Raw genomic sequence first — 15,435 nt, forward strand, 5'->3', positions numbered from 1 at the left:
GTAATGATGCAAAGCATGGGTAAAATGGAGTGGTGTTGAAATGATTCAAAGGTGAAAGTTAAGTAATGATGCAAAGCATGGGTAAAATGGAGTGGTGTGCAAAGCATGGGTAAAATGGAGTGGTGTTGAAATGATTCAAAGGTGAAAGTGAAGTGATGATTGATGCAAGAATTAAACATGGATGGAGTGCACGACAAAGGTTTGTTATGGTACAAGGAACCCTTAATTTGTGTCCTAAAATGCATAGGAAACCTTCAATGTTGCTGGAACTTAGGGACATTTAGGATTTAGGAAGGATCAAACAAAAATAGGAAACCTTGGCTTAACTTTCCTACTTCAAGTAGGAATCCTCAACTTTAAGTCTTCAATTTCGTCCATTCCTTTAGTTCCAAGCATGTGATATTTATTCCAAGCCCAAAATTGCTCCAAAGGGCTCCAAAATGCACATTTTTGCATACTTTGTCCTTAGAACCTGAAATTGCACAAAAATGACTTTAAACACTAAAACTACTAAGGAATAACAACATAAATGCATTAGAACAAGCTAACTCAGTCGCATAAATATGCTCCTATCAGCGGTGCATGTGATACATCCCTAGCAGACGAGTGAGTTCCTCGCAGGCTGCTGGTCGAACTTGAGCTGGATTGAGTGACTGATTCTCTCCATCATTCATTCTGCCTACTTTGATGTGAGGTGAATGATGCTTCTTGCGGGCCTAGCATCGAATGAGCATTTCGCTTAGAAGGTTGCTCATGTTGATTATCGGAGTGTGGTCCTAACCATGAGTGTATGCTCGCCCGTAGGCCTAACCAAGAATGCACGCTCATTCACGCACTAAGACGAGAGTATACGCTATTTCGAGGGCCCAGTCAGGAGTGTACATTGCCAGAACGCTCAATTCGTGGCTCGTCGAGTGGTTGCTTGCCAGGATGCTACTTGAGAGGTTCTTCGTCTGCCTATGTCCGGGACACCTCGTCAGGGGCACGTTGTATCTTGGTGCGCCGCATGAGCTGATTCACCAAGGTCGTCTGTTGTGTGAGGGCGCTCTTCAATTCTATAACTTGTCGAGACAAGTGTTGTTCTCCATTTAGGTTAGAAGAGCTTGGACGAAATGTGTCTCCTTGAGTAATGGAAGTGTGGTAGACTCCAGGCGGGATTTGAGTTGGGAAATGTCAAATCTACAGAGAAATAGGGTGAAAATGTCTTTGGTTCAATCGTCGACCCTATTTGGGCTGTTTGGGACACCACGGAAGTAGGCTAGGCCATGGGAGTATGCTGCTCCACATACAGCACGTGTGGGAGTTGGGCTTGGGCTCGGCTCGGATGCGTGTTGAGCTCACATCGGGTCGTGGCTTGGGTTGACTCATTCTGGGCTTGGGCTTCTGAAGTTTGGAGTGGCACGGCTTAAGCCCTCTGGTCATTGGCTCGGCCTTGGAATGGATTGGGCTCGTGATGGCCTTGGGCCCGCAATGCTTGGGCTGCTTCTCATGCCGTGGTTGCCTGATTCTGGGCTTGTTCAACTTGGGCAGAGCTGGGTTCCCTTGTGGCGCGGGGCTGGGCTCGTTGTTGCAAGGTGGCATGGGCTTGGGCTTGCGGCTGCAAGGTGATTCATTCACCGTAGGTGTGGGCCGCGCCGAGGGTTGCCAAGGTGGTGGCTGCAGTGGTGGTTGCTACGGTGGCTACTATGGTGGTACCCCGTGGGGGTGGTGCCGCTCCACTCATTGTCGTGTTGAGCCTCGTAAATCGTCGTGGTCCAAATTCTTGAACGTTGGAATTTCTGTTCGTCGTGATTTCCGAATCTCTTGTCATTGTACTTTTCTTTTACGTTTATTCAAAGAATTTTTGTATAAAAAATTCTAGAAATAAGAACGTATGAAAAATCTACGAATGAACAAAAAATTAGAAACCTTGAATGCAAGAGTCTTCTACGAGAGTGTGAATCAAGACTCTCAATGAAAGCACCAATTTGTGGATGCAAATTTCTACCTTCTTCTTCTTGAATGAAAATGCACCTGTAAAATAATTAACACCTAAGATCAAGGTTAAAAGCCTTACGTACCCACGATGAATGGGGGGGCCTCCGATGCTAAAGTTAGAATTTAAGAGAAAAATGTTTAGAGAAATTTAGAGAATTTTAGAAGAAATTGAACTTAAGTTTTTGGAGAAATGAGAGACTATATATAGGGGTGTGGCTGGCCCTATTAGGAGAATTAGGACAGGCCACATATGGTTGATTTGTGGGATTGATTGTAAGATATAATATCTTGCAATTAATTTGGTAATTAATCCTAATTTGAAAAAAAAATAATTGAGAGTTATTTTGTGGGTAAGGATTTGATGAGAAGTGATGAGAGGGTTTTAAAAGAATACCATTTTGATCACTTTTGACCTCGATTGAGCCGTTATTGTCCGTTGCATGCGCGTGAGAATTTCGGTGTGCTTTAAAGGTAATTTTGTCTTTTTACCCAAAAGTCTACACGTCGTCTCCATAATTTACTTGATTATTTTTTACTCCACAGTGGTAAATCACGGTTATCTATCTCCTCCAAAAACCGGAAAGACTCATAGAGGAAAGTTTTACAATTTTTCACTGGAGCAAAATTGTTTGCCATCTTGAAATATTTCAACGAATATGTCGTCGGAGTTGTAAAAGTTTCACATGCATCTCTAATTTGCTCTTAAGTCCTCTATAAAAATACGGAATTCTAGAAACCCGAATTATATTTGGATTCGGAAGGACCCGGCCCAAGTAATAACCCCAACACGTTTACCCACGAAATTTTATGCGCGCATCTATTCCAATCCCCATCGTCTCCTCCACGAGCACCCCTTTCCCTCTATTTCCCAAACCCTAAATTCCCAATTCCTCTAATTTCAAAACCCTAATAGCCGTTCCCTCTCATTTCTCCAGCGACCTCGCATTCTGCAACTGCTAGATTTCTCTTCCGAATTCCAGGTAAAAACTTAAATCTGTGATTAAATTCTCTGATTCCAGTTTGTTCTAAATTATCAAGTTTCAGTTAATTCGATTAAATTTCATGTTAAAACTTTGAAATTACTTCTGCAATTGGAATTAGCAAAGTTCACGTTTGTTTTTGAGATTTGGAATCACTTTCTGGAGTTCAAAATTTGAAAAGCATTGAGAATTGCTAGAATTTGACTGGGTTGTACTGTTTTCCAGGCGAAAAAACCCTAGCCATGGGCTCCTACAAGGACGCAGACCCTTCCCTAGGGTTCCTAACCCGAAAGGACACTGAGGTCAAACTCCCACGACCCACTAGGGTTAAGAACAAAACCCCAGCCCCCGTCCAAATCACTGCAGAGCAAATTCTTCGGGAGGCACGTGAGCGTCAGGAGGCTGAAATTCGACCTCCCAAACAGAAGATAACTGATCCCACTGAGCTTGCTGATTACCGTCTCCGTAAGCGCAAAGAATTCGAGGACCTAATCCGGCGTGTGAGGTGGAATGTCAGTGTCTGGATCAAGTATGCACAGTGGGAGGAGTCCCAGAAGGACTTCAAGCGTGCTCGCTCGGTTTGGGAGCGTGCCCTTGAGGTTGATTATCGAAACCACACCCTGTGGCTCAAGTATGCGGAGGTGGAGATGAAGAACAAGTTCATTAACCATGCGAGAAATGTGTGGGACCGTGCTGTTACGCTCTTACCCAGAGTTGACCAGCTCTGGTACAAGTACATTCACATGGAAGAGATTATAGGGAATGTGGCTGGTGCTCGACAGATATATGAGAGGTGGATGAATTGGATGCCGGACCAGCAAGGCTGGCTCTCCTTTATCAAGTTTGAGCTTCGCTATAATGAAGTGGAGCGTGCTAGAGCGATTTTTGAGCGGTTCGTACAATGTCATCCAAAAGTTGGTGCTTGGATTCGGTTTGCCAAGTTTGAGATGAAGAATGGTGAGGTCGCGAGGGCAAGAAATGTATATGAGAGAGCAGTGGAGATTCTAGCCGATGATGAGGAGGCTGAGCAGTTATTTGTGGCTTTCGCTGAATTCGAAGAGCGGTGCAAAGAAACTGATCGAGCAAGGTGTATTTATAAGTTTGCACTTGATCATATACCCAAAGGAAGGGCCGATGACTTATATAAGAAGTTTGTGGGTTTCGAGAAGCAGTATGGAGATAGGCAAGGGATTGAAGATGCAATTGTGGGAAAGAGGAGGTTCCAGTATGAAGATGAGGTTAGGAAGAACCCTCGTAATTATGATGCATGGTTTGATTATATAAGGCTAGAAGAGAGTGCAGGGAATAAGGATAGAATTAGAGAAGTTTACGAGCGAGCAATTGCTAATGTTCCTCCGGCTCCGGAGAAGCGATATTGGCAACGATACATTTATTTATGGTACGTGGTACATATACTAAGCCTTGGTTAGTTAGCGACTGTGCTAATGCTTTGACTTTAATGTGGCTTGATTTGTTTGAATAATATGTTGCTGATTGTATGTTTCTTTTGCAATGTTAGGATTAACTATGCACTCTACGAGGAGCTTGATGCTGAAGACATGGAACGTACTCGAGATGTGTACAGGTATTCGTCATTTTATTAAGCTATGTTTTGTTGACGTACCTGAAGATTGTTTTGTTCTTGACATATTTTTCTTTAACTACTATTCAGATCAATATTGATGCATAAATACTTATGTATAAAATTGGAAATAAATCTTGTTCATCTTTCTAGGTACATGAATTGCTACAGTACACTGGGACTGAAAAAAGGTTTAACTGAATGTGTATGTGGATAAGCTTGAAAACTATTACCCAACGAAACTAATTTTTTCTTTTGGGTGAAAAGAAAACTAATGTTTTATTTGAACAATTTGGGTATGAAGTTATATTTTTGGTGTTCTTATATTATATGTACCATTTTAGTTTATCATGATAGTGGACTGATGAGCTTTCGGCTTTTTTGTAGTACATCATGATTTGTTGTATTAGTTTTTTAGACATCTCTTTGTTGCACCAACTAATTTGATGGTTTACACTTTGGAGATTTTGCAATGCATATTGCGGTTATTTGGTGAAAATATTCATGCAAATTAAAACAAGGATTCACAGTATAAGTTTACATTTGTTACCTTTGACATAGTTAGCATGTGGACACATCCTAAATACTTTGAACAGATTTCTCAATAACTAGAAATTCTTCCAGGGAGTGCCTTAATCTGATTCCTCACCAGAAGTTTTCGTTTGCAAAAATATGGCTTCTCGCTGCCCAGTTTGAGATACGGCAGCTGAATCTCAAGGGTGCACGACAGATCCTTGGCAATGCAATAGGAAAGGCACCCAAAGATAAGGTAATGTATATTTAGCTAATACACATACTCATTTTAAAAGTTCATTTAACAAGTCAAAATGTATAGCTAGTATTCATAATATGCTTCCCTAAAACAGATATTTAAGAAGTATATTGAGATTGAGCTGAACCTTGGGAATATGGATAGATGTCGGAAGTTGTACGAAAAGTATCTGGAGTGGTCCCCAGAAAATTGTTATGCGTGGACCAAGTATGCAGAGTTAGAGCAATCTTTATGCGAGACAGAACGAACCAGGTCGCTTTTTGAACTTGCCATTGCCCAGCCATCACTTGACATGCCTGAGTTGTTGTGGAAGGTAAGACACAGGAACATCCTTCTTTCTAAGACAACTTTTATTGTTTGAATTTTGATAGTTTCTTATGGAATATATCAACCTTTTCTGCACTTTTGTACTCTTCTATGATGTTTCATTACATATGGTATAATATACCATAGATTTTAGTTGCACCAGTGCCATGCATGGTTATAATTCTTGACTCTGAAAACTTGAATTCGAAGAAATAGCAGAAGCAATACCGTGCAGCACACCTATTATTCTCTGTTGTATCAAAGTGTTTTTCATTGTATATCCTTTCTTCTGATTGATTTATCACTAAAGCTAGTTTTGATATGGAGAACATGTTCCTAGCTACTCGGTATACCAACAGTGATTCTTTCTAGAAAATCTATGACAAATATATTTGTTGGCTACGGCTGATGTTATTAAGTTATGCACTACAGGTTCAGATGACAACATTATATTTGTTACTAATTTGATTGATAATTTGATAACAGGCATACATTGACTTTGAAATATCGGAAGGTGAATTTGAGAGAACTAGAGAACTTTACGAGAGACTCCTAGACCGGACAAAACACCTCAAGGTGTGGATCAGTTATGCGAAATTTGAGGCATCTGCTATGGTGCAAGATGTTGTGGATTCAGATATGTCCGAAGATCAAGCCCCGGATTATCTCCTTGAACAAAAGAAACAATGTCTTCTGCGTGCTCGAAGTAAGCAGTTGTTACTAGATAGAATAGTAATTGAGAGTTGTCTAATTTATATTCCTTTACAGTTGAGAATATCTAACCCTTGTGTTTTCTTTTTTTTTTTTTTTTGGCTTCACCAGGGGTTTTTGAGAAAGCTGTTAACTATTTTAGAACTTCGGCACCCGAGTTGAAGGAAGAAAGAGGTATGTTGCTGGAAGAATGGTTGAATATGGAGGCTAGCTTTGGAGACTTGGGTGATGTTAGCTTAGTCCAATCTAAGCTTCCAAAGAAACTGAAGAAGAGGAGGCCAATAATGACTGAAGACGGCCCTGCTGGGTATGCGATCAACTCGCTTGTTTTTTTATGTTCCTAAGTTTTTATATTCGTTTCTCATTTCTAAATATCTATTCATCTCGCTGTAGAGAATCTTTTAGTTACTGAAAGTGTTCAATTCCATTTGGCGAGTTCATTTCGTTTTTCCATATGTCAACTGATCTGTGTTGGGACTTGGCAGGTATGAGGAGTACATTGATTACATGTTCCCAGAGGAAGCTCAGACGACAAATCTCAAGATATTGGAAGCGGCCTACAAGTGGAAAAGGCAAAAGGTGTCTTCCGATGAGGACTAGTAAGTTTTTGCATTTTGTAGTTTCGTGTACTGTGTAAATACAGAGAAAAAGCGTCGTGCTGAGCAAAATGGTTGCTTGGCTGATGATCATCTTGATTTTGAGAAACCATGCTTGATGGTGATAGAGAGAATGTCTAACGAAACTCTTTTTACTGTACCAAAACCCTCCTATCAATTACCGTACCAAACTTAGTTTGGCAAAATCTATTACCATTACCGTACCAAACTTTCAGTATACCGAAGTTTAGTATTGCCAAATAGTTCTGTTCGCATGGTATGCCAATGGTAATTGCCACTTTGTTTTGTGACAAAATCTGTTTTTGTTTTTTTTTTAACCCAATTCAAGGGCACACTTTATATTTGTATCTTTATCTCATACATTGTAGCTTAAATTCATCTATTATTTATAATTCACAATTCACATACAATAATTCAAATGATTAAGATTCATGATGAAATTAAGCTTACAACCCAAATAAAAGTTACGAACCATAACAAATAGAAGTTAACAATCTAAGTAAAAGTTAAAGTTTCAAACCAAATGAAGATTGGAACTAAACTTCAAAAAGTAAAATTCACTGACCAATTCTTCAAGCTTGAGATGTCGAAGCTTTTGGAGAAGGTATTGAACTTGTAGAAGATTGTGCTTGTGTCAAGTCTACATTAAAATCAAAGAAAATATATTAGTAGCAAGAAGAATTAAAGGTGAAAACCATTTAATAACAAATTTACTAAAAAAAAATTAAAGCATGTCTTACTTGTTTTCATTTCTTCTATTTCCTTGTAAATTTGAAGCATATCTTCTATTGGTTCCTTGTAGAAGTTTACTTCATCCGCTAATCACTAGTACACACTAGTGCCTCTACTATTTTAGGAGTCAATGATGCCCTAAAAGGGTCCACAACCCTCCTCCCTAGGCTAAATGCATTTTCACTAGCAACTGTAGAAGTGGGGCAAAGATATCCATGGCTATTTGTGAAAGAATTGAGAACTCTTTTGTGTTTAATTTCCATCAACTCAAGAGATCAAAGTCACCAACAAAAAAGCTAATATAAGTACGGTTTTATTTTCAAATTATTGGAATATTATAAATAATATATTATATATTATATTATATTTTCGATATGATACGGTAATACCGTGGTAATGGTATCCATTACGAATATCGTACCATGAAATTTCGGTATGGTACAACACCGTACCATTACCAATTGGCACAAAATCGGTATGGCACGGTTGGCACGGTAATTTGGCAAAAAAAATCCACCCCTAGATAATTCTCTTATTGATGTAACAAAATTTGTCATTTGGTACCACTACAGTCTACCATTTATCTTTGTTATAAGTGAAAGGTCGTAAGTTTAAATATGATAAATAAAGAATTCGATATCATTTTGTTTTATCAAAATTTTAATTTATAAATCATTACGACTTGTTTGAAAGTGATTTTGAAACAACCAAAGAGATTTCAGAGTTACCTAAGAGTGTTTAGTCTAATGGTCAGGCCCTTGGTTTGTTACCAAGAGGTTTGGGGTTCGACACCTCTCAAGGTACCCACCTAGCAATTGCTAGAGTTTCTTGCCTACCAAATGTTGTGGGGTCAGGCGGGTGGCCTAGTGAGTAGTGGGGTCAAAGCCCCGGAGACACTAGATTAAAAATAAAAAAAAAAATAAAAAAAAAGAGATTTCATAGTTTCCTCCTTTCCCATTGAGTTTGACATTTAAATAGAATGTGATTTTTATGGCCACATAATTATTACAGTACGCATATAGACATTGAAAATTGGACATTAAAACTGAATTAAGTGAGGCTAATCACCCAAATCTCCTATGTGTTACTTTTTCTTTTCTATTTTTTAAAAGGTCGATCAGTTAGTGACTTCGTCACGGCAATCCACTTTTTCAAGGGTCAGGAAGACTTACAAAGGCAATCTCTCCATGGTTATCATTGTGTGATTCACTAGCATTAATAATCGGACTCAGTACGTGCTTTGTGGAATACAAACCTAAAATTTGTCATCAATCATTGAGTCATTCCGTCACGATTATCTCCCATGTGTTACACTCGCAATCACATGTTCCATGTCTATTTAATTGGCCGCTAATTATAAATCTGGTCTATATTATTAATGATCATAAAAAAGTTAGGCATATAGGATACCTAAACTCCCACACTGATAGATACCCCAGGTGCCCAAAGGTCAATACTCAAACTATTGACAATGATTCACACGATAAAACCATCAGGAAAAACGGGCTTATGACATTCGACAATTTATAATTAAGAAATGTTATGAAGTTTAAGAAAATAATGATGTTATTCATATTATTTATTTGTACCATTATTGTATACTATTGGTATGTGAGATAGACATCCGGATCATATAAATTAAGAAAAACTAATGAAAAAAATTTGAAAACTTTGAGTTTTAACGATAAGAACAAAATAAAGGGTAAAGTGAATAATATCATGATTGACTTTTTAGTGTAAAAATATGATTTTTCATTAAAATGAACAGTACTGAACATTTTTCGTTAAAGTTCACCAATCATAATTTTGATTTAATTAAAAACAAATTAAAAAACCAAAAAAAAAAAAAATCCTAAAACCTAGCAACGTGGACCTGGGTTTCAAAGTTAATCACTTTATCTAGCCGTCAATCAATCCCCGCGATGTTCTGTAAGAAGGCAGGAAATACCGCACGTGGTAATTACAGAGCGAGTACCAAATTATGCCAAGTGTCAGCCTTTTTGGTCCCGTTAGCGCGAATCTCAGACGTTGATTTCCAATGGTTTCCGTTGTAATATTTGGAAAATCAGAAGGTATTTTCATCGAAAGAAGCGCCAATTTTTGGTTCTCCACAAAGGTAGGTGTTGGACACAAGAATAACCAGTAAAAAAAACCCAAGGAAATTACAGTTATTTCCTTTCCCATTTTTCAATTTTTAACTCCCAAAATCCTGCTTTTTTTTTTCATTATTTTTTGGTTTTTGAGGGAAAAAGATCTTAAATTCTGCTCCAATTGCAATCGAAATATTTCTTTTTAGATCATCTGAGCTCAGATAAAAATTGATCCGCTAGGTGAAAATGACATTCCAGTTTCAGGTAATTTTTGTGGATAAATTATTCAAGATAATTTTATTTGATTTATTTTTACTGTGTGTTCTACTTTAAAGATTTTCTAGTTCCAATTCGAGAAATTTTTTTTTTGTTTGGTTTTATCTTACAGTCTGATATGAGCTAAGGAGCATGATTCAATAATTGTTTATATAATAGGATTTCAGAAAACAAAAAAATTTCCATTTCTTGTTACTCTTTGATGTGATTCTATCATTTACTTATTGTTTTTCGCCATTTACGTAACTTAGATGAATTTAATATAATTATCATATTGTATGTTTAAAAAAAATAGACAAATGAAATATAATATCAATAAATAAGGCTCCTCATTGTCTAATTTGGAAAAAGAACTTAATATTTTGGCAAATTTACTCTATTTGCTTTTTTTTTTTTTTTGGAAGACTACTCTATTTGTTTTTTGTTGGGAAACGTAAAGGTTATTCTCATATGTTATTTTATTGTTTGTGTATATAAATATAGTGTTTTCCTGTGCAAAACAAAGATGAGTTGAGAAAATTTCACTTTTATTCAAATTTGTTCAACTTTGATTGTCTTTTTAGGGTGTAGAAAGTTATTTAGAGCTTACACAATAGATTTCGAGAATTGAAATTGGTAAATTCCTTCAATTTTAGGTTTGAGCGCTAAAAGACAATTATATGCCCTAAAATAATTAACCGTGTCAATAAATGGTATCAAAGTTGAAGAAAATCGAGTAGAATTATCATTAAGAGCTTAGACTTTAAAGTTTCTGGTATAAGATTTGGTAAATCGTTTCAATTTTAGGTTTAAGCTATAAAGGACTATTATGCCCTAAACAATCAACTTTGTTGATCAATGAGATCAAAGTTGAAGAAAATTAAGTAGAAGTGAAATTTTTCAATGAGTTCGACACGGAAAATTCTACATCATTAAAATGTACTTGTGATTTCCATCTTTAGTGTCTTAATTTTTCTTTTACTTACTAAATCTTTAGTTGACCCTGCCATTACGATTGCCTGCGCTACTTGATGAAATAAATGCTATAACTTTCAACTCGATGAAAGAAATATTTAGTGGAACTTGAAGAATCACCAACCCATAGAATGCTTATAATGGTAAAGAACTAATAATCCGTAAGTGTTTCTCTGTCAATCTTACTCTCTAATCACAACATACAATTTCGTAAGAGCATTTTACTTCCTAGCTTTTCGATACGGATTATGATAATTTTTCTTCGCTTTTATTTGATGAGATTTTTTATTTTGTTTGAATCTTGTTCTTGTTTGATTTTCAGGTCTTAGATATGTTGCGAGCAAGACGGATGGAAAAATGTGTTTGTGTGTGGTGAGTTTTGAGTATTTGCTCAAGTATCCAAAATAGAGATGATAAAACATCGCTGGAGAGAGCTAGCTAAGTCCTTTAATAATCATGTTGATCCTGAAACAACTGAGCGGCTGAAGAGGACTAAAACAGGTGTAAACTTCTTTCCTCTCAACCTTTGATCTTCTTCGACTAAAATGCCGGTCACTCATTCGATCCGTGGATCCCGAAACAGACTTTTTATTTTTAGGGAATTTGCAAATTTTTGTTTCTGCAATGCCATGAAGAAAAGACCATAACTGAGTACGATTTTCTGGAATTGATCGTTTTTTTTTATCTTGTTTTTGTTTTTTTGTGTTGATGCGATCTTGCATGCCTTATCTAGGGTTATAAAATTATGGCAGTCTGCTTGTTGCGCAAGGAAACCATTAAAAATTGTTACCCTAAATATTATGTGATAATATGAAAATTCGGATGCATTGGTTGTGTGTTAAATTTGTCAAATTTAAGAGTTTTCTCCCCGAATTCGAGAGTCGATCAATATGTTATTCCTTTTTGTTCCCACTTCATTTGATGTTGAAGTTATTTTTCTCAGAGAAGTTTGTGTTATCTGCAGAAATTGAAAACAATGTGACAAGGATCTTCAAGCTTATAAAAATCGAAGACCAAGGGAAGAAGGATGTAAACCGAAAAGATTTGAAGCAAGAGGCGGAACTTGTTGCACTCATTGAGAACTTCTACCAACAGTACCAGTCACTATATGCTTTATATGATCATCTAGTAGGAGAGTCTGGGAGAATCGTTCATGGCAAGAAAGAACAAAAAGGTTTTTCCATGTCTCCCCCAAGCTCAGATTCCGAATATTATTCCTCAGAAGACGTTGAAGGTAACAATGCCAGATTGGAAAGAGCTGACAGCATCAAGCATGAACTTAAGAATGAATGTTCCGAAGGATCTGGTGATCTGAAGCGAAAATCGGTCTCTGAAAATGGAGAAAAGGAGGCGATAAATTCAGAATATTTGGCAGCATTGAGAAAAATAAAACAATCAGAAATTGTAGACAATGATCTGAAGGATGAAAAAGTAAGAGAACTCTCAGCTCTTGTCGAAGCGCATGAGGCTCATGGGAATCATTCCTCAGCTCGGGTAAAAGAGTTAGAGGGACAGTTAACAGGCTTTAAAATGGAGTTGGAATCCTTATGCAGCCAGAAAAGAGATTTGGAAGCATGGAAAGAAGGTAAATCTGCTGAAGCTAAACAGCTAGGAGATAAAAATATCGGACTACATGCGCGAATTTTGGAACTTGAGTTAGTTTTAAAAGAAAGAGAGGATGAAATATCTGATTTCAAGAACAAACTCAAGGAAAATGAGGAGAGCTCAGCGTCGAAAATTTCAGACTTGATGACACATGCCGAAAATATGCAACAGGAAGTTGATTCGTTGTGTGCGCAAAAAGGTGAAATGGAGAAACAGATGGTGAGTAAGAAAAATGAATCAGCGACGCAAGTCAAAGGCTTAAGTGAGCAGGTCAATGCAATGCAGAAGGAATTGAAGATCCTGCACCAGCAGAAAATTGAATCACAAGCACAACTGGATGAGAAGAATAAAGAAATCTCCAAGCATCTGCAACAGATGGAAATTCTGAGAGAGGAATTAACAAAAAAGGACACGGTTGAGAGGAAAATGATGGAAGAAAAAGGAAGTTTTCTTGTGAAATTGAATGACTTGGAATCGGAAGTGAACTCTCTACGTAACAAAAAAAGGAATGTGGAAAAGCAGATTAAAAACAGAAACCATGAGAACAGCAAGTTGAGACAGGAAAATGAAAGTCTTCTTTCTAGAATTTTCAGGTTGGAGAGAACTTTGACTGAGAGAGGGGATGAGATTTACGCTCTTCGTGGAGAATGCGAGCATGGAAAGAACGAAGCTTCTGCTCGACTTATTGAATTCACGACGCAGGTCAGCAATTTGAAACAAGAAATGGATTCCTTGCAGGCTCAGAAAAGCCAGTTGGACTTGCAGATTGAGATACTGAACAAGCGCTATTTCGAAAAACTGACTGAGATGGAAAATCTAAACGATAACTTGACAGTCAAGATTGGCCAAATTGACAGAGATAACCAAAAGTATTTGGAAATACTGAGTGAGAAGGAAAATCAAAACCATAATTTGACAGTCAAGATTTCCGATCAGCAGAAAATTATCAAGAAACATGAAGAAACTTTCAAGAAGTTCAACAAGGAGCATAAACAAGCTAAAATTTGGTTTCCTCAATCTAAGTTAAATGTACAATTTGCCGAAAGGAAGATGGAAGAATTGGCAGAGAAGTACCGAATCAATCTTGAAGACAAAGTGCGCCTCTTGTACCAGAGGATCAGGGTAGCGGAACAAATACATAACGAAAACAAGGAGAGCTACAAGAAGTTCAAGGAGATGTACGAGAAAGAAAACGAAGATCTTAAAGAAAAGCTAGCAACGTATCAAGATCCAGACAGAAAGATGAAGAAAATATCGGAAACAGCGAAAAGTGCATTGCAAGGATTGGACTTAGTGGTGCTTAAATTTGAGGAGGGACACAAGAATTTTCAAAACCAGATTGCCAAAATATCGGAGGAGCTTGAGTCTGCAAAAACTTGGGTTAAAGAGAATGCTGGCAAGATCAAACAGTTAAAGCACAACGTAGATTACTTGACCACACAACTGAATGAGAAGGAAGAGCAAGAACGTGTGTTGAGAGAGAAAGTTTGGGAGTTGGAAGCATCGGGGAGCAAGGAAACTGGAGAGAAGCTCAACTTAATGAAACAGTTTAGCCAACTTGAGAGTCAGGTGGGAAATCTTGAGAGGGAAGTAAAGTACAAGGATGAAGATTTGTTGAGCCTTGGGGAGGAGAAGAGGGAGGCCATACGGCAACTCTGCGTGTTGGTTGATCATCACCGAAGCCGCTACTATGATCTGAAGGAAGCAGTGTCAAAGAGGTCAGCTGCAACAACTACTAGAGGCAGCAAGACTACAACTTAGGCCTCTCTTATAACCATTGTTGTGATCATTTTTGTTTGCCATTATAAACCCTATTCGACTTTTGTTCTTTCTTTTTGTACAAGGTAAGTGGATGTGTTGCTCAAAGTGAATTTCACCATCCATGATATACAATGAATTCATGGGATGTATACAAGTATACATAATTTGCATTGTTTTCTGAGTTAATTAAAAACGAAATTGATTATTCGATCGATTCTTTTTTCTTTGTTTTGTTATTGTGGGAGGGAGAATTCGAACATAAGATTTATTTCAACATTAGAAGAAATGTTTAATTATACTTGTTGTGAACGTCTCTAAATGGAAGGCCTCAAGATCAAATTAGATAAATACCACGTCCAAATAGTGAGTCAATCCTATGTAACATCAAAATGTAATTTCTCACTTCACTATCGATCATCATATCAAATATTCTCCAAATTTGTTTTTGGCTTGGTGTCAAATTTGCAATGACTTTTTGAATGTATACGTGGTTCATGCCTTCTACATTTGAACCTTAAAACAACAAGGCACCTTCGTTTATGTTCCAATTGAGGTTAAGAACAAATTAGGAGGTTGATGTTGGAAGATAAGATCCTACATCGGATAGATGACAAAATAATATAATTAATATATGAGACTTTTCACCTCTAATACCATTGAGACCTTTTGTGGTACAACCCAACACCTAGCACTATGTGGTTAAGTTGAGACAATATCGGTGATGTTGGTGGTGGACCATGTTGGGCCTATAAAGTTTATTATGATATCAGAATAAACTATTATTTCAACACATTCTGGGCTAGAATTTTTCTCCTTAAGTTGGGATTTCAAAAAGTTGTGCTAGCTCCGGCTTAAATGTAACGACCTATTCCTAATTTTTATATTATTTTGACCTCGCTAATGAAAATTACCAAAATACCCAAGAAGGGTGCGTATCAACTTTTGTTGACTTTATTTTTCGTGACAAATGTAACATATTAATTAGTATATTATCGTATTACTTGTCGCTATGAACGTGTGGGCGCAAGCTCAACGAAAATTGAACTTAAAATGAGGCTTTTACAGGTCATTA

General features: G+C 37.3%; 2 protein-coding genes across 2 annotated transcripts; both read left to right on the forward strand.

Annotated features, from left to right (window-relative positions):
- Positions 1-2,786: 2,786 nt before the first annotated feature.
- On the forward strand, positions 2,787-7,240 carry LOC126626679 (uncharacterized). The gene is made up of 8 exons (XM_050296051.1): positions 2,787-2,957; positions 3,183-4,356; positions 4,477-4,542; positions 5,164-5,308; positions 5,406-5,624; positions 6,104-6,323; positions 6,440-6,635; positions 6,814-7,240. Exons 2-8 carry the CDS (start codon positions 3,200-3,202, stop codon positions 6,926-6,928), a joined length of 2,118 nt encoding a protein of 705 aa, XP_050152008.1. The 5' UTR covers positions 2,787-2,957; positions 3,183-3,199; the 3' UTR covers positions 6,929-7,240.
- Positions 7,241-9,844: 2,604 nt separating this feature from the next.
- LOC126625305 (COP1-interactive protein 1-like) lies at positions 9,845-14,571 on the forward strand. Its single transcript, XM_050294390.1, has 3 exons — positions 9,845-10,031; positions 11,320-11,498; positions 11,962-14,571. The coding sequence occupies exons 2-3, from the start codon at positions 11,408-11,410 to the stop codon at positions 14,361-14,363; spliced, it is 2,493 nt and encodes an 830-aa protein (XP_050150347.1). The 5' UTR covers positions 9,845-10,031; positions 11,320-11,407; the 3' UTR covers positions 14,364-14,571.
- Positions 14,572-15,435: the final 864 nt, after the last annotated feature.

This window comes from Malus sylvestris, chromosome 6 (genome assembly GCF_916048215.2).
Source record: "Malus sylvestris chromosome 6, drMalSylv7.2, whole genome shotgun sequence".
In the NCBI taxonomy this organism is placed as follows: domain Eukaryota; kingdom Viridiplantae; phylum Streptophyta; class Magnoliopsida; order Rosales; family Rosaceae; genus Malus; species Malus sylvestris.

Bases quoted from the DNA above. Each gene is read 5' to 3' on its own strand.
- LOC126626679 (XM_050296051.1), top strand. From the start codon at position 3,200: ATGGGCTCCTACAAGGACGCAGACCCTTCCCTAGGGTTCCTAACCCGA. The intron at 4,357-4,476 runs GTACGTGGTACA...TTGCAATGTTAG, and splicing joins CAACGATACATTTATTTATG to GATTAACTATGCACTCTACG. The intron at 6,324-6,439 runs GTAAGCAGTTGT...TGGCTTCACCAG, and splicing joins ATGTCTTCTGCGTGCTCGAA to GGGTTTTTGAGAAAGCTGTT.
- LOC126625305 (XM_050294390.1), top strand. From the start codon at position 11,408: ATGATAAAACATCGCTGGAGAGAGCTAGCTAAGTCCTTTAATAATCAT. The intron at 11,499-11,961 runs GTGTAAACTTCT...TGTTATCTGCAG, and splicing joins GCTGAAGAGGACTAAAACAG to AAATTGAAAACAATGTGACA.